Source organism: Bos grunniens, chromosome 10, assembly GCF_055505025.1.
Source record: "Bos grunniens cultivar Pamir isolate PY7600 chromosome 10, Bosgru_T2T1.0, whole genome shotgun sequence".
Classification (NCBI taxonomy): domain Eukaryota; kingdom Metazoa; phylum Chordata; class Mammalia; order Artiodactyla; family Bovidae; genus Bos; species Bos grunniens.
Genome location: NC_141174.1, coordinates 55186075 through 55205371, shown reverse-complemented (window position 1 = coordinate 55205371; position 19297 = coordinate 55186075). Strand labels below are relative to the sequence as shown.

The 19297-nt window shown below is 35.1% G+C and overlaps 1 protein-coding gene across 2 annotated transcripts in view; it reads left to right on the top strand.

Annotated features, from left to right (window-relative positions):
- Positions 1-18611, top strand: part of VPS13C (vacuolar protein sorting 13 homolog C) — a 175869-nt gene extending 157258 nt beyond the window's left edge. For both annotated transcript variants that reach the window (XM_086321316.1, XM_086321318.1), the window contains 10 exons: positions 577-690; positions 1480-1555; positions 1975-2138; positions 3692-3737; positions 5247-5370; positions 6088-6202; positions 11481-11569; positions 15030-15153; positions 16522-16605; positions 16905-18611. In XM_086321316.1, the coding sequence (XP_086177442.1) occupies positions 577-690; positions 1480-1555; positions 1975-2138; positions 3692-3737; positions 5247-5370; positions 6088-6202; positions 11481-11569; positions 15030-15153; positions 16522-16605; positions 16905-17006 (1038 nt within the window). In that variant the 3' untranslated portion in view covers positions 17007-18611. The remainder of the gene's footprint in view (positions 1-576; positions 691-1479; positions 1556-1974; positions 2139-3691; positions 3738-5246; positions 5371-6087; positions 6203-11480; positions 11570-15029; positions 15154-16521; positions 16606-16904) is intronic.
- Positions 18612-19297: the final 686 nt, after the last annotated feature.

Here is a 19297-nt window from a genome sequence, read left to right as displayed (position 1 = left end):
GCTGCAGTCCATGGGGTTGCAAAGAAGCGGACATGACTCAAGCGACTGAGCACGCACGCACGAGTACCATTGCTATGGGGGACATTCCTCTTGCCTTCCTCTGCTGAAAGGTCTTTTCTCTTAAGGTGTTTAAACTTGATTTTTACATGTCCAAATAAGGATATTTTTTCATTTGGCTTTTTGTTTTGGTTATCAACCCATTTAGTTCATAGCAATGCTGATAATAATGTAACAAAAATGAGTACCAATTATTGAAATATATATTCATTTAATATGCATACTCAGCCATGCCTCCCAGTTTACAGATTAAAAGAGCAGGGCCTATAGAGACTATGCGACTTGTCCAAGGTTATGTAACTGATAAAGGGCCGACTTTGCCTCAAACCTGAGTTCTATCCCATTTGAAAGTCCCATGTAAAGTACAAGCATAATGCCTGGAACATAGTAAAACGTCACTGCAGAGTTTTCCTTTAACAACCTAATTTAGTCAGTATCCTACTTTTTCCACATTGGTTCATGATGTATTTTCTTACAATGGTTGCAAAGAACTTCATTTATTTATTTATTTTCCTGTAGTTCTTGAAACAGATGTATGTCCTTGTATTCGGCTTAGATGTACTTGGAAACCCGTTTGGATTAATTAGAGGTCTATCTGAAGGCTTTGAAGCTCTTTTCTATGAACCCTTCCAGGTACTGGTCTTTTATTTATTTTAAGTGTAGTATAGAAAAACGGATGTTCTACTTTTTATGACAGATAATTCATATTTTAATTGTATCTTGGAACTGAATAATGTTCAAATACCAAGTACATCAATTTTATATATTTTTAAAATTACTAGAGATAACAGTAAAAGATTGTTTTAGAACTAACTGAGCACTTCTAGTATCTGGGTAATAACGCATGCCTACATTTTCTAGGATTTAATGTAGTTGTTAGGAAGAGTGCTAAGTAGACTGAGAACATTTCAAAACTGTGTCACCACTGTGTAAAAACTAATGGGCATTGAAAGCTGACTTTGTTTCATGGTCAAGCTTTCCTCTAACCTGTTCTCCTCCATTTGAAGGATGCAGGATCTCAGTGTGGTGAGGGTTTCAGAAGGACAAAGCAAAAAGAATAAATGGAAAAACAGGAGAGCCCAAACTGTGTGGACTTTAGTCTTGCTGTCAGTGTGGCTTGCTTTAACAGTCTGATGGCACTTGGTCCTGGAAGGCCAATTTCCAATTTTGATCGAAGCCAATGATTTATTCCTCTCCGATTTGTGTCCTCTTAAAGGGTTCGCTAAGATCACGTGGGTTAAAAGTATCTGCAGACACAATAGGTGTTCTATCAGTTTTGGGATTAGAAGGTGAAAACTGTCAGCACAACGTTGACGTATCTTTGGGATTCTGTATCTTCATGGAAATTCTGAAATACTAGATTCAAAATCTTAAACGTATTTAAATTTTAAGTAGCAAACCTTTTTTTAAATTTTCGACCAGGGTGCTGTTCAAGGCCCTGAAGAATTTGCTGAGGGGTTAGTAATTGGAGTAAAAAGTCTCTTTGGACACACAGTAGGTATGTATTACATATTTGTGTGTGTATGTGTGTAAATATAATTATATTATTATAAGTTATTATTAAATTCATTGTTTATAAAAAAATAAATGACTATGTTTAAGAAAAGACGGTTTCACTGTACAATAATCCTTCTAAAAGACGTGTTCATTTGTTCTTAAATGGAAAATTTGACACTGATCTGAGGGTTTTTTAATATGTTAATTTGTTTATTTAATATGTTGATTTGTTAATCAGTGTACTTGAAATAGTTTTATTCCTCTTCTTGCTAAGTGGAAACTGAATACAATCAATATCTGCCTTTTTGTATAAGGGACAGAATTTTAAGCACCTGTTAGTTTCAAGCAGCCACATGCTCTCTATTGCGATAATGCTCTTCAAAGAAACAGTGTGATTTACTTATCTGGGCCTTTTGATAGGTGGTGCAGCAGGAGTTGTATCTCGAATCACCGGCTCTGTTGGAAAAGGTTTGGCAGCAATTACAATGGACAAAGAATATCAGCAAAAAAGAAGAGAAGAGATGGGTCGGCAGCCTAAAGATTTTGGTGACAGCTTGGCCAGAGGGGGAAAGGGCTTGCTGCTTGTAAGTCTCCTGCTGAATCTTCAAGAAATACTAACTTACAGATACACTTTAGCATATGTACTGGTTGTGTGGCACGTGGAACACTGCTTGTAAGTAAAAGTCTGTCAGAGCAACAGTAGTGATAAATTGCACACTTTCTGTTTCCTTTTTTGTTGTCCTTTCCCTTTATCAGCATCAGTCTACCCTCCCCCCCAGCCCATTCCTAGACTTTGGTACTTGGGCTGGAGTGGAAAACTATAATGATGGCAGATTAGCACTAGTGTGGAAGGTGGGGAAGTGGAGCAGAGGAATGGTGGAGGTAACTGGAAGGAGAGAGTCATCGTCTTCAGGTCATCATCAGTCAACTGTTTCTATAGAAGGCAGGTGCACAGGTTACGTGTTATAAACCAGGAACTACCTTTCATTACTTTTCAGGACTATACCATTCAATTATACAGGTAATACATGACTATCTTCCTTATGAGTAATTATAAGAACTTCTAAGTTATTTTTTTAAGTGGGTAATGGGAACCTAGGTAAGGCTATAAAGTACTCTTTGATTATCCCTCTCCTCTTCCTAGAGGTATCTAATCTTTTCAGTATAGTATACATCCGTCAGTTCTTTTTCTGTGTGATATACAGCCGTTTTTAGTTACTAACACTACTTGAAAGCTATGTAAAGAATGCACAAATATTACTTTTTAAATTTTGAAATTAATCCAGTAGACTGTTAACTGCTGTGTTTGTGCCTGTGATTTGTAACGTGTATTGTCTCCTCAAAGCGCTTTATTTGTCAGGTTATTTGCTGTCCGTGAGAGGTCCCTTCATTTTTGGTTTTCCACACTTGGCACTAAATTATGGAGTAACCTCATTGGAATTTGGACTTCCCTGGTGGCTCAGACGGTAAAGCGTCTGCCTGCAATGTGGGAGACCCGGGTTCGATTCCTGGGTCGGGAACATCCCCTGGAGAAGGAAATGGCAATCCACTCCAGCACTCTTGCCTGGAAAATCCCATGGACGGAGGAGCCTGATAGGCTACAGTCCATGGGGTCGCAAAGAGTCGGATACGACTGAGCGACTTCACTTTCCTTTTTCCTTTTCATTGGAATTTATAATTAGATCTCTAATTTTCTCAACTCATTCATTTTACTGATATGGAAACTGAGGCTTAAAGAGATTGCATCAACTAGAGAATCCCATGGACAGAGGAGCCTAGTGGGCTAATGTCCACTGGGTCACAGTGAGTTGGACATGACTGAAGCGGCTTAGCACGCATGCACACAAATCAGCTGGTGATTGGTGTCAGAGTCAGATGTAAAAAATGTTCACCTTCTCTACTCTTCTGTCTCTTAAAAAGTTCTGCTTCTGTAAAGTGCTTCATTTAATATGTGCTATGAGGTAATATTTTAAAAATCAGAGATCTCACTTATACGTGCATATTCTCTGTCAAGTCCTTGTTTTTTTTTAAAAAAAAGTTATTCCTGTAATAATATGTCTGTAGAGACCTCTAGTGGTTGGTTTAAAATTAAGCACCTTCTATTCAGGCTTGACTTGATCTATAATTTCTCTCTCAGGGAGTTGTTGGTGGAGTGACTGGAATAATAACAAAGCCTGTGGAAGGTAGGTAGAGAATGTTTCCTTTCTGTACAAAGTCTGAAGAGTTGATACATGGTAAAAGTAATAGATGTTATTGTTAGGCTAGATTCTCTTGGACTCTCAATAGCAATTGACTTTTTTTTAATCCTAGTTAAAAAAGCACATTCTTTATTCAGTACAATCCCTATCAAAATCCCAATAGTTTCTTTTTTCAAAGATTGATGAACTAATTCTAAAATCTATATGGGAATTCAGGGGAACTCTAAATAGCCAAAAACATCTGGGGAAAAAAAGAATGAAGTTGGAGGACTTATACGATTCAATTTTAAAACTTACTATAAAGTTAAAGTAGCTATGACAGGTGTTTCTGGCATACAGATACACATATAGATCAATGGAGTAGAATTCAGATTTCAGAAATACATGTTTATTGTTATGGTCAATTGCGTTTTGACAGGGGTGCCAAGATAATTCCATAGAAAAAGAATAGTCTTTTCAACAAACGGTACTGGGACAGCTGGATATAAAGATAGAGCTTATATATGTGACCCAGCAATTCCGCTCTTAGGTATATACCCAAGGGAATTGAAAGCCTCTGTTTGCTCAAAAACTTGTACAGAAATGTTTATAAAAATATTACTGATAATAACCAGAATGTAGTAGCAATCCAAATGTCCATCAACTAATGCATGGATAAACAAAATGTGGTATAAGCCATACAAATGGGTTAACATCCATTTATAAAAAGAAGTCAGGTATTGATACAAGTACAAGATGAATGAACCTTGAAAACGTGATTCTAAGTGAAGAAAAGCCAGTCACAAAAGGCCACATATTGTATGATTCTGTTTGACCAGAATAGGCAAATCCATACAGATAAAAATTAGGTCAGTGATTGCCTAGATCTGCAGGGTAGGGAGGAAGGAGGTAAACTACACAGAATTGGGAAGAGGGTTTGGGGGAAAATAGGAAATAATTGCTAATAGGCATGGGCTTCCTTTTTGAAATAATGCAAATTTTCTAAAATTGATTATGCTGATAGTTGCAGAGCTGTGAATATACTATAAAAACGTTTTATTTGTATACTTTAATGGGTGAATTATATGGAATGTGAATTATATTTTTATAAAGTTCTTATATTTTTTTAAAAAGTACACTTCTTTAAAAATCTCCTGATGGTTGGCAGTAATAATAAGAATAATATTTTCTGGTCAATTCTTAGATCCTCCAGTCATAGTTACTAACTAAACTCCTAGATCACTAGTTGTAAAACTTGAGTATGCCTTAGGATTACCTTGGGGGTTTGTAAAAATGCAGATTACTGGCTGGGAGTGGGGCCTCATAATTTTGCATTTTTAATATACTTTGAAAACCACTCTTTTATCACAGGTTAGGATTAAATTTAACCTCTTTAGAACGTCAAATTCTAGGAGCTTCCTGGGTAAAACCATTCAGTATTTGACGTAGACGTTCGTTGAGTTCAAAGTTGCTGATTTTAAAATCTTTATACTTTCATTGTCTGGTTTTATGAAGGTGCCAAAAAGGAAGGAGCTGCTGGATTCTTCAAAGGGATTGGAAAAGGGCTTGTGGGTGCTGTGGCTCGTCCAACTGGTGGAATCATAGACATGGCCAGTAGCACCTTCCAGGGGATTCAGAGGTAATTAAATATGTGCACCATGTACAGGCCACATGTCTATGTGCTGTTTGTTGCTAGGAGTACATAAGTATGCTAAATACTCTGCCTGCCCTTAAGAACCTTAAAGTCTGATGGAGAGCTCTTACTGGTCCACAAGGTTAGAGCTCCCCCAGAGAGGTGTAAGAAGAGACTTTTTTTTTAATGGCTCATTTTGTCTTTTATTTGACAAATGGTTATTGGTCCTTACTATATGCCAGGCACTGTGGTAGACACCATGGAATAAAAGAGTGGATGGCCTACTCCCCGCCTTTATTATTAAGAAAAGGTAGGGGAGCATGAAGTCAAACTGACCTGGTTTTAATATTAGTCACATTATTTTGGCAAGTTATTTAAAATTACTGTTTATCAAATACTGATATATTGTGTTACATAGTGGAGCTTCCCTGGTAGCTCAGTTGGTAAAGAATCTGCCTGCAATGCAGGAGACGCAGGTTCGATCCCTGGGTTTGGAAGATCCCCTAGAGAAGGAAATGGCAACCCACTCCAGTATTCTTGCCTGGGAAATCCCATGGCAAAGGAGCCTGGCTGGCTATAGTCCCTGGGTCACAAGAGTCTGACAAGACTCAGCACAGTATTCATGGTTCATGTGTTACATAGGATAGTGGTTGAATCAATACAATAATACATTTATGTTATTTTGAGAGATTCTCATGTGTTTTCTTATATGTACTTACACAGGGTTGCAGAATCAACAGAGGATGTGTCCAGGCTCCGTTCCCCTCGCCTGATCCATGAAGATGGCATCATTCGGCCTTATGACCGACAGGAGTCTGAGGGCTATGACATATTTGAGGTATAAATTCTGTTCTTTACGATCATGAGTGAAATTGAATTTTAAAGATTTCTACGGTCAGAGCTTCATGGCTGGTTCCTAAAGTTCCTGATTCATGAACTTCTTTAAAGATTACACAGGAAACAATGGTATGCAGGGTAGAATTTGATTATTTTATTTTATTAGCATAGCGTATCAAATAGGAGTAACTCATCATTTTTTTCTTTTCTGCCCAGGATCAAAGCTTTTTAGTGCAGAAAGGATAATGTTGAAAGTAGTCATAGGCTTTATTACTGTTTATACTGAGCGCCTTATGTTGTTAAACTTTGGTCCTCTGCTTATAGCTAATTATTGGAATTTTGCTGCTTCCTTTTCTCTCCTTTTCTCTCAACCGAATTAATTTATTTGTCCTGTATTGTAAATCTAGATTTATTCAGGTAAACAGAAGCTGGAAGAGAGAAAAAAAGATTATGTACAATTATAATCTTTTGTTAAAACCTTGAAACTTTTTTGGAATTTCTTTTGGTTTATATTTTAGTTTTAATTTTGTAACGTAAACAATATACACATATGTAAAATGCTATTCTCTCATGACTAGCTTTCCTCCAAAATAAAATTTTTAATATTTTTCTACTTTGACTTTAAAATAAAATGACTCTTCATTGTTCTTAGCCTTTGGTTTTTATAGTATGTGATTACATTTTACCTTTCTGCATGCTTCTAACTTTATTTTCTTTCTTTTTTCTGCCTACACAGCAAGAACTGGAAATACAGGAGTAAATGTTTTGTATACTACTACTTGATTTCATCCTTAAAAATCAAAACAAACTGTGGTATTAATTGACTGTCCTGATCTATTTAGAGTGAGAGTCCATTTTGATGAAATTATCTTTACATTTCTTACCTCTCTCTGAACTTTTTATTGTAGTGGCTTGGCTACAGATAAAAACTGTGATATTCCTAGTAATATTGTACAGGAATAAGAGGTCAATATAAAAGATGAAAAGATGCAGGAAATCAACTTTGTTTTATATTTAGTTGAAGGGATACTTTATTGAACTTTTACTGTCATCCTGAGAATGTCTCCTTTTCTTATGGTATTCATATGCGTTTCTGGTAAAGTTGCGAAAAAAAAAAGAAGAATTCTTATGTCCAATCTGTGTGTTCTTTATGTATATGAGTCCTGCTGATAGAATTACATACCTGTGTTTCATAAATCACCATAAATTTACTCAAGTTATGAAACTGTTGATTGGGGCATATATTTTAAGAAATGAAGTATCACGTGCTCTGGGCTTCCTTGATTGCTCTGTGGTAAAGAATTTGCCTGCCAATGTGGGAGACTTAGGTTCAGTCCCTGGGTTGGGAGGATCCCCTGGAGAAGGAATTGGCAACCCAGTCCAGTATTCTTGTCTGGGAAAATCCTGTGGACAGAGGAACTTGGCGGGCCACAGTTTGTGGGGTCACAAAGAGTCAGACACAGCTGAATGACTAAACAACAGTCAGTTGCTCTGGATCAGTCCCTCAACCTCAAATAAGTATTGGCACATCAATTTTGAGAATTTATTCCCTTGCCTCTTTTTCTATTTTAACTTCTCTATACTCCTGCTAGATAAATTGCAATCATTTTCTAATTATGTTATGTACAGTCTTAGCCCTTCGTATTTATACTTTTTAAAAATTAAGTCTCCGTATTGGTTATGCTTATTTCACAATTATTAGATGTAAAAATAGAAATTGAACATGTAATTAAGCAGATTACTTATGTGGCTTTTGAATTGATGGATGTCTTTATATTTAAAAACCAATCTCTTTTGCTTTTAAATCCTTCAAGAGGATGCATAATCCTAATGGAAATATAAAAAAATATAAACTATGATTTTGAAATTAGCGACCCCAGAATAAATTTTCAACATGTTATATTTTGATTTCTCTTTTTTCTATAATTGATAAAAATGTTAGATTTAGCAGTATCTTATCTAGCAACTTTCATGTTTCCTCCCAAAATTGGAAACAAATTATGAATTTAGATTTATTGTGTTTTACATTTAAAGAGAATGAAGCTGTTAACATACAACTGTTCAGTTGCATTATATATTTTTAAACTATAGTTATCAAAATAATAAATTGAATGCTTCATATTTGAAGCAAGCACTTTATAGAAGAATTTGCAGCCCCATGAACTGTAGCCCACCAGGCTCCTCTGTCCATGGAATTCTCCAGGCAAGAATACTGGACTGGGTTGCCATTTCCTTCTCCAGGGGATCTTCCTGACCCAGGGATCGAACCCAGGTTTTCTGCATTGCAGGCGGATTCTTTACCGTCTGAACCACCAGGGAAGCTTCCTATTTGAAACAAGCACTTTAAAATGGAAGAATGACATCCAAAGACTAGCCTGCCTAAAATTGTAGCTGAAAAACTTTTCTTGCGCCTGGATAATTGAGGGTTGGCAGAAATGGCGCCTCATATACAGTTTCTATGAGAATCAAGCACAGTAACTAATTCAAGATTCTATCTTAAATCATCACTAATAATTATTCTTTCTTCTTAGGTAAAAGTAATATTTTTTCAATTTTCCTGGAAATATTATTAATACAATTTTATGAGACTTCTGGGAAAAATTTTTTCTTCACTGTTTACTTTTTGATCGTGTAGCTCTTTAGTGTTCTTTTCCTCATGATTTCTGTTGCTTCCAACTGCATGTCAGTAAGCACAAAACTTCAAGAAACTTTATTATTTTAGCTAAATATAGTCATTGTGTGTGATTCAGTAGTTTTCGTTAAGATATGAGAACTGGAAGAAGTAGAATGATTGTACATTAACAAAAGAGCTTGGTAACTTTTTTCCATGGGTAGCAAGGGTAGGCGTGGATAGTTAAGAAGTTTAGGCTGTTTCATCCCTTACTATCTTGTTGTAATCAGTTAGTTAGGAACGAAGTATTTGATTATCTACACTGTGCTGGATATCCAAATGAAATGAGACTTCTGTCCTTAACAGACCAAGTATAACAAAATGTGTAAACATTGAAGATCACTAGAGGGTAAAATTATATCCTCCTCAGTGCTTGCTATAATATGGGTACATTCTAAATAATTTGGAATAATTTGGGAATCTGGATTTACCCCCTTTTCTTTTCTCCTGAGTATTGTTCTGCATTCTTTAAGAGTGAGCTTTGAAAGTTACTGAATTATATTCTGTGTTTTCATAGGATATACTCTTCTGCTTATCCTCTCTTCTCCCAGGATAATTACCATCTACACACACACACACACATTCATATAAATACTTACACAGAGACATATATGAAATATATATATATGTATAGCCAGTTTTTGTTTAATATTCATCTTGCTTCCCATAGTTAATGATTGTATAATATTTAAAATGGCATTCCTTGCTTTTTTGTCTTAATTATATTTTTCCTGGTTCTTAGAAATGCTTCATTTTTAATTCTTGCTTTATCTATTGAGCTAACTTTACCTCATATATTTGACTATTCCCAATTCTTGACATTAGAGCTGTTACCATTATTTTACATTAATGACACTATGATACTATATATATGTTTAATATATTTTACATTAATGATACTATGATAATATAATGATGTAATAAACATCATTATACATATTGCTTTTTCATATCTTGTATTATTTCCTTCGAATTTACTTGAAAAAATTGAATGCTTTTGCTAAATATTATAAATTCTTCCAGTTGCCTTTTTGGGAAGGAAGAGTGAATATTTTATAAACTCATCTGCCATAGAGACTGAATCTCAGAGTGTAGTGGGTTTCAGAAGTGCTGAAAACTAGGTTTCTGTAATGTGTTATGGTGGTAAAATATACTTTAAAAGCTTTAGTTTTGTAAAATGCAAAGCTTATAACTAATGAAAATGCATACAAGATGGTAGAAGATGGAAAGCGAGTAGTATTGTATATTTCATCTCAGATCTAAATGTTTTAACATATTTAAATTTCAAGGCTGAAAATAAATATACTAAATTGTTATTTTCATTTATATTCACTTTAAAGGAATTAAGGTATAAATATTAAAAGATATTAGTTAATTCACACAAGAAGATATGAAACAAGTAACTGTTAAACTTCACTTCTCTCTGAGATTCATTCTGAAGTTGAGACATCCATTCTGAGGTTGAGACCCCCATTCTTTAGGGATTCATCTTTGTTGTTCATGGCTTTTCGTAATTGGTCAAAGAATGACGGAACCAAGGATCTTTAAAAAAAAAATGTGTATTTTACTATTGAAATAATAAACAAGTGTGCTTTCTCTGCTTGTGATTATTATTGATTATATTATCCTTTTGATAATATTGATGTATTCTTGGTTATAAATTGTTATTATCTTATTTGTTGGGTATGTTTATGTTTTATATTTTCATATATTTTCTCTAATTTTTAATTATGCATTATATATAATGTCAATAATATTTCATTAGCATTAATTGTAAATGTAACTTTATTGATATTTAATGTTTGTTGATTGAGGTCACAATAGTTTTGAGATAGTTAAAAAATGTATTTTAATGTGCTACTATTTATACTTGAATTATTTTATGCTTGTAATTGTATTCAGTAATAAATTGTGCCAGCTGTTTGAAATCTTAGAAATTCTTCATGTTTGTATTAAGATTGCCATTAAGTTTTCTTTTCTACCAGGAATATAATTCTAGTACATATTTGTACTCCTCATGCATGTTTAATATATAAGACCAAATATTCAACAATATTAGTTATCTTGAAATTTTATTATTTTTATTATTGTAGATCAGTGGTTCTTAACATTTGAGAAGGATAACAGACCCCTTTAAAAATCTGATGAAAAATACGAACTGTCCTCTGGAAACAAGTTCAGAAACACATATTCAAAATTTTGTATTTTTTTTATGGTATTTCATAGGCCTTCCAAAGTCCTTCCAAGGACCCCAGTTTAAGGACCTCTGGAATGTTAATGTCCAGTTTTATACTAGTGTTGGTTCATATAAATAAAATTTGTGATTATTTCTGGTAAAACTATTTAAAAGTTTTGGAATTATCACACAACAAAGTGTATTTTATTAGAAGATTGCTTAGTAAGCATTTAATAGTTACTTGACTTTTAAGGCTCAGTGAAAGTTTATTTATAAAAATGCTGTGAACATTTTTCTAGCTTCATGTGCCAATCTGTAGAATTGTGCTTTTGGTTTTAATAATTTTTTCCTAACTGGCACTAATATAGGGTATTGGAAATACTGTTCAGATGCATGTTACAACACAAATCTTGAGTCTTCTTTTCTTTTCAGAATCACGTCAAAAAGTTAGAAGGAGAGACTTACCGATTCCACTGTGCTATTCCTGGGAACAAGAAGGCAAGCTTTATGGTTACAAATAGGTATTGACTTCAAGTGACATCTTTTCAAATGCTAACTGTATATATTATAAGAATTTTGGAGACGAAAATGACATTGGATTTAGATAACTATGCTTCGGCTGAAAAATGTTCATTGTCATTGTTGTTCTTTAGTCACTAAGTCGTGTCTGATTCTTTGAGACCCCATGGACTGTATCCTGCAAGGCTCCTCTGTCCATGTGATTTCCTAGGCAAGAACACTGGAGTGGGTTACCGTTTCCTTCTCCAGGAGATCTTCTTGATCCAGGGATCAAACCCGCATCTTCTGCATTGGCAGGTGGATCCTTTACCCCTGAGCCACCTGGGAAGCCCTGTTCATTGTCATAGAATCACAGAAATTCAGGTCTGAATGGTTCCTTCAAGATCATCTGTTCTGACCTTCTCGTTTTAGAGATGCTGAAACTGAGACTAAGCGTGGTTTAGAGGCTTAACCAAGTTACACAACGTCTGAGAGACAGAATCGATTAGAGTTTATAAGTACAGTAGTATACCTTTATATGTGAACTGTATGTCCAGTTATGGAGGATGAATTTACTTTTTCTCACTAGGTTTTATTTTGGAGGTTGAGCATACCTTTGTAAAAGTATGTTATTATATCTTTGCGTCCCATTTTCTTTCTAAATATTTTGGGAGTAGTGGATAATTTTTCCCAATAAAAGAACTTGGACTAAACTACTAAGTTTATTTTCCTAAGATCTACCCTAATTATTCTAATTACAGATAAACAATTTTCAAAACATTCCAAGTTATGTGTTTCTTAGGACTAAAGCAAAGCACTTAGAGTAGGTAACATTTATATATTAGATTTCTTACTACTGCATTTAAATGTATTTAGGTGGGAAGGAGAGAAAGGAAAACTTGAGAATTCAGGCTTAAATCTACAAACTGTTTCTAAGAGAGAGTTAGCTAGTCCTCTGATTTGGCCATTAATTAAATCAAAATATTCACAAAACAATCTAAAGAGTAGTTTTTATACTTTTTATGTAATTCCATACTAAGCAGTGGAAACCCATATTTTGGGGATTGAATGTAATATTTTAGTAGTTGTTTGATTTAGGCATTTGGTAGGAATATTAACGTGTACATTATACATCTATTTTTCTTCAAGTAAGTTGAAAAATCATAGTAATTTAAAATCATAGTAATTTCAAATCGGATCACTTGTAGAGATTTTCAGAAGACAATTAGTAAAATAACATTCCTGACCAGCTCAGTGAGTTACTCTGCCTTAGGTATGAAGGGGCAGCCTTTAGAGACGAGGGTTGGATGACTGAATATGAAAGAAAAGGGAATACCAGATGACTTCGCTGGTTTTTGGCTTGAGTACCATTTACAGTAGTTTGGCGGAAAAGATGATGACTTGTTTCCATTTTGAACTTAATGAGTTTGACATAGCTTTGAGATATTAAAGTAAAGGTCAAGGAGATGTGTAGAAATAAGTATAGGTGTAGATACGTGGAGTTTGGATAAAGATATGGAGTTGAGATCCAAGAGACCATCCTGAGAGAATGTGTTATTCAGAAGACCAAGATTTGAACTCCGGGAAACGTGGTGCAGGAGGGAGAAAGTGAAGGAGGTTGAGGGCAGCAGGAGGACAATTGTATTGTCGAAATGGTCAACAGTAGAGTTTTAAGACAATCAAAACGGTGAATTGCGTTTGATGCAATGATTTGTATTAGTTATCTTTAACTCTTATCTCTATCTTCTGATTCTCTACTAGGCAGGAGGCTGGGGGTAGCGGAGCTGGAGTCCACTTCCTAAAGACTGTTTGAAATGGGTAGGGGTGTTGGAGGTTGTCATAGTCATTGGAGGCACTGCAGGCACTTGGTAGGCTGGGGCCCTGAATGCTGCACTTCCTACAGTGCTCGACACAGTCCCAAATATACCCACAATTTCAGGAGCACCTGTGCAGAAAGATGCAGTGCCTGGGGTCTGTATCAGTCCTTACCCCATCAGTCACTGAGTTCATTCACCCCTACCTTCTAAACATCTAAAATCTATCTCTTTCTTCTTCTCACAAGCCACCACCTTAAATGAGGGTCTCGCTGTTTCCTAATTGGACTATTACGGTCACTTCCCACCTTCACTGTCTACCCAATCTCTCCTGCTTTGGCCATGACTCTTCAATAAGAAAATTTATCATATCATTTCCATCATCTGTAGATTAAAGTCAAAATTTCTTAACAACCTCCACTACCCCCTCAACCCCACCCGCCAACAAAGAAAAAAACCTTCAAGAGCTGGCACCAAGCTAATTTTCTCACCGCTGTGTATGTCTGGTACTCCAGCTGCAGACCTCCACCTTCCTGAGATAAATCTTTCCTTTTTTGTACCACCATATATGTTACTGCGCTCTTCCCTTTGTCTAGAATATAATTTCCTTAGACGACTTCCTCCTTTCAAGAGTCAGCTCTTACCCTACCTAGTTTATCAACAGTCAGTTCCTCGCTCCTGTGTACCAAGAGAATTTTCCACACACTCCATTAGTATCTCGGGCTTCCTTTGTGGCTCAGCTGGGAAAGAATCTGCCTGCAGTGCAGGAGACCTGGGTTCAATCCCTGGGTTGGGAAGATCCCCTGGAGAAGGGAAGGGCTACCCACTCTAGTATTCTGGCCTGGAGAATCCCAAGGGGGTCACAAAGAGTCAGACCTGACTGAGTGAATTTCACTTCCCCTTTTAGCCTATAAATACCTCTCAAGTAGAAAGCCGGGTCTTTGTTTCTCCAGCACTGTGCGCATTCATAGATTCAACAGCTCTCCTTTCCTAGTTTTACTTTCTGTTACAGAAACTTTGGAATCAAGTATAGTTATATCAGTACCCAATCTGAATCACACACTGGGAAATCAATGTGGATGCCCTTTAAGGATTCTGTGATTTTTTTTTTTTTTTTAATTGCTGTTGAGTAAAATGAGCTGCTCACTCTGTGATATAGTACATCAGTATTAAAATGTTCAAACCTGGTATTTATTAGTAGGCCTGACATGAATCTTTGCTGATGTTTGAAGTTTGTGACATTTCTTTCCTGATTAGAAGGCATACATGATTGACAGTAAAAAGCAATTAATAATTTTCCAAGTAAAACATTTTCAGGGGCTTCTGCCTTTATTACTTCCTGGATGAAAGTACAGCCTGTTCCTTATGTGTTTTAAAGAGAATGATTTCAGTTTTCTGCTCAGTTTTTTTAAAATGACACTGTCCTGAATTTTCCGAGATTGGCAGAAGGGGGATTTTTGAAGTTCTGCTGTGTTAGTTGTGCTATGTTCGCTCTTTATTTGACAGTTATCTTTTTTTTTTTTTAATGTGAAGCATACGTTTTTTTAGTGCTCCAGGTTATATTGCTTACTAAGCAAGTAATATCTATGGCATCTAGTCGAGGGAAATATTAGAACAACTAACTGTTTTTATCAATACCTATATATTTCTGTTTCCTTTTGCAAAATAGGCGAGTTTTGTGTGTAAAGGAAGTTGAAATCCTAGGCCATATGTCCACAGACTGGCAGTATCTATTTGAAGATTTTGTACGGCCTCCCACTGTCGATGGAAATCTGCTCAAAATATCAGTTGAGGTAAGAAAACATGAATCACACACCTTTAGAGTAAAAAATCTGTTAAATGAGTAGAAACCAGGAGTGCTTTCTGACTCTTATTTTACAGTTAACTGCATAAAGTATTTGAAGAATTATTATCATATGCTGAAGAGTAAAGGAAAATGTAATTTGTGTTCTGTACTTCGTTTTCTGGCAGTCCTTGATGCGCTGAGTGAAATATTAAATCTGTTCACTGAAAGAGTTAGGTTCCTTTTTGGTAGAAGAATGGAAGTGAATAGAAGTGGGGTTTTTGTTGTTGTTGTTTGTTTTACTTCAAATGGATATGATTTTGCTATAATATAAAATACTCTTGGAAAGATTCCCCGTTTTAGGATTTAAGGAGATTATTATAAACATTATGTCCAGAACACTCACATTTAGTAATGTTTGGCATTTATAGAAGACTAATGCATTTTAAGTATGTAATAATGCTATCATGTCTTTTCCTCTCCATTTTCTGTGGAAAAACTTTTTAACTGTATAGCAAGTAATTGGCAAAAATGATACCCTATCTTTTGCTTACTTCTCAAACTCATTTTACTTTGTAATGTATAATTTTTCTTATATATGTTGTAATTCTATTTTCACCCTTAAAAAAAAAGTAGAAACTGTTATTCCAAAGATGGTAATTTCTATATTTTTTCCTAAGCAATAATTATGTTATCTCTATTACTGAAACTATTTAAAAAATGCTTACTGAATTATAAAATTCAATAGTTAGAGATGTAAGTACTATTATCCTTTATGTTTCCTTTCTTTTCAAAGAAGTTTACAAGTAAAAGAAACCACTTATGAAACCATGCCATTTTGTATTTCAGCCTTACCTCATTGTAGAGTTTCAAAACTGAAAGAGTGCCTTGGTATATGAAACATAGTTTTCAGACCACTGAAAGACTGTGTCTTTCCTGTCAGTATGCATGTATATTACAGTTCTCTCAGTTATCACTTTCCTTTCACATCAGAGGTGAGAATTGACTCAGTGTATTTTACATTATGTACAAATTTTATCTATCAGCCAAGGAAATAAAGGGAGGGTTTTTGATTTGTCAGATGTGATGAGTTATCAAGTGGTATCTCTGTACGCGATTTATCATCGCCTGCAGAAAGCCATCATTTTATGCAGATAGATGTATACTGATCCAATTTCACAAATTCTAACAACTCACAAATATGGAGTCACTATACTTGTACCAAAAATGATTTATTTCTTATCAGACCTGAATATGTGTATTTGGTTAGTCTGCTGATTATAAAATAGAGTTGACATTTAAGCACTCAATTAAAGGTTATAGGTTTTTTTCCTTCCCCATAATAATTTCTTTTCTGTCATTATTTGTTTTGAAACAGAGACAAGGTCTGTTCCAAAAAAAAGATAGTGCCAATCAAGGCTACATTCAGAAAATTTACCTGCAGGATACCACCACGGCAGAGGTAAATGATTTATTTTAAAGAATGCTCCCTCCTTTTTTTAACTGAAAGACAAAAAAAAAAAAAAAAATCTGTTATTATTAGCAACAGTCATCACTTTTCCCAAAAGATCTTCAAGTTGAAGCTTTGGATGGATATGTAAACTTGGAATAATATGTTGTGGGCAGACCAGTCTTAGCATGACATGTACTGACCGTGTATTCTTCCTTTTGGACCTGTGCGGGCAGCTCGTACCCTTGAGCGCTCCACCATGTGAGCCTGTACTTGTCTTTACCATTTGTGATAAATATTTTGTTTTCCAGAGAGCATGTCGTGCCATTGAGGAAGGACAGTCAGTGAGACAGCAGCAAAAATTGATGAAGCAACCATCACTGAGAATTCTCAGGCCCCAAGTACTGTCTTAATCACAGATCCTAGGGGCTGCTGCTGGGAGAAAAACCAATCACCGTCTCGTCTGTAAACCACTCGTCGTTGTCTTGCTAAAGAGAATTTTTCAAGGAATCCTTTAATTTTGGAATTTTTTTCTAGAGTAATTCGTTTTCCATTTCCCCCCCAATTTTGGCTCCCAATTTGGCTGTGTGTTTGATAGCAGTCCATGTCCACACTGCCGCCCGATGGTCCCATTAAAGAAATACCACTTTAAATTCAGAGTGAAATTTCCACGAATGTTAAAATTGTGGAACAAGGGTAATAAACTTGTTTTTAATTACAATCCCTACTGAAAAATAAGAAAGGAGCTTAGAATGACTAGTGTTCTCCGAGAGCCTTTTAGACAATTGTGTCTTTGGACAAAATATGGTATATTTTGTTCAGTAATTGAACTGATGTAACATTTTTGGTAAACTGAGTGGTTGACTTAAGAAAGACCATTGAAGGGAGAAATGACGTGTTTCTTTCTTTTTTTTTTCCCCCAGAAAAACATTATTTTCTCTTAATAAAAACATGTCTTGCTCTGGTGCTTATTTTTCTTCCTTTCACTATAATATAAAGACAAATGAAAATCAAACCTTAAAATATCTATACTCTGTTCTCTGGAAGTTTTGGGTATTATTTACATGAACTTATGTGGCACAATTGTAATGTGCTGATGCATGAAAATATTGCACTTTAAGTTTTTCAAGTCAGGCATGAAAAATTAAATATTTTTATATACTTAGAACTTGTTTTTTATAAGTTGAAAGATTTTTAAGGGCATCATAACACTTAATTTTAACACATACCTAGAAATGTATTTTAAATACTTCTGTAGGAAGAATGAAAAATCTCTAGTTGCTTTATATGTGAATAAAATAAGGCATCTAGCCACACTGTGGAAGAATCATTGGTGGATGTGTCCTTTGAGCGAGCAGGCTCAGTTCATTTTTGTTCTTTCTGCATCTTGTTTATGCTGGTTAGAGATGCACTGCCTATTAAAGCTTTTTTAAAAATGCTCAAAAGTTTTTCATTTCCGTGGATGAACCCTACAATTTACTCATGTTTTTTAACATGGCATTTACTTAAAGGCACTGAAATGAAATGAAGCTGTGCACAAACTCGGTTTGCTCTGTTTTGTTGATATGTGTGGTAATATTTTTACTATCCTTATTCATGTTTTTTAAGACTGGCCTTAAGACTTTAAAAAATGTTCCTAGTTATAAACTTACTGTAGGCTCAAAAAAAGGGGTATAATAACTAATGCCCTAAATATTTGATTCAGTATTGTTGTCTTTGCCTTTTCAACATCACTTTTTTTCTGTCAAGAAACATTTAACTTTAAGTAGAATTTCTGTATCAGTGATTAATTGCAGTTTATTCAAGTGTACTTATATTTTGTATTTATATTTTTGCAGGAATTTGAGATATCTAGTTATATTTTTCATAAATCACAGCTATTGACAGTGTCCTGAATATTAAAGTAATTAAATTGTATTGATGGCATGTACAAAACATTGAACTAAGAAAAATTAATTTACAGAAACCCAGAAATTCATCATCTCGTCGGCTTAGAAATAAACTTCCAAATATTTGTACTGTTTTTGTTTGATTTAATCCCCTAGGTGAGAAGTAATTCATTAGTGAAGTGTAATAATGTCTTTTGTGTTTTTTAAAATGCTTTGGGAGTCAACTGCTTGCATATGAACTATTGAGAGAAATTAAACATTTGGTGCATTATTTGCAGGAGTGAAAACCTTGTGGGTTTGTGTTTCATATTCAATAATATTTGCTTTTACTTTTTGTGACATGTTAGATTAATAGTTATGGAAAGCTTTTTAAAAATTTTTATTGAAGTATAGTTGAATTATAATGTCATGTTAATTTCTGCTGTACGGCGAAGTGACTCAGCTTGTATATGTACATATATATTCTTTTTCATCTTCTTTTCCATTATGGTTTGTCATAGGATATTGAATATAGTTCTCAAGAGCTTTCAAAGATGCTAAGCAGGACAAGGTTTTTCCTGGGGGTATGGATCTTCAGTGCTGAGAGAATACAGAGACCTGATGTGACCATGGACCTGGCTGCCACATTGTGAATTTATAGCTTCATTTGCCCTGTCCATGCTTTCTATCAGTCACCAACTGGGGATGGCAAGGATATTGGGGCTCACCCACTCCTGGGAGACAGGGAGGTCCTCTGATAGCCAACTTTGGCTTGAAGACTCCTCAGTGGCTTTACAGAACCTTTCTCAGACCGCTCGGCAGTCTGGGAGGCTTCC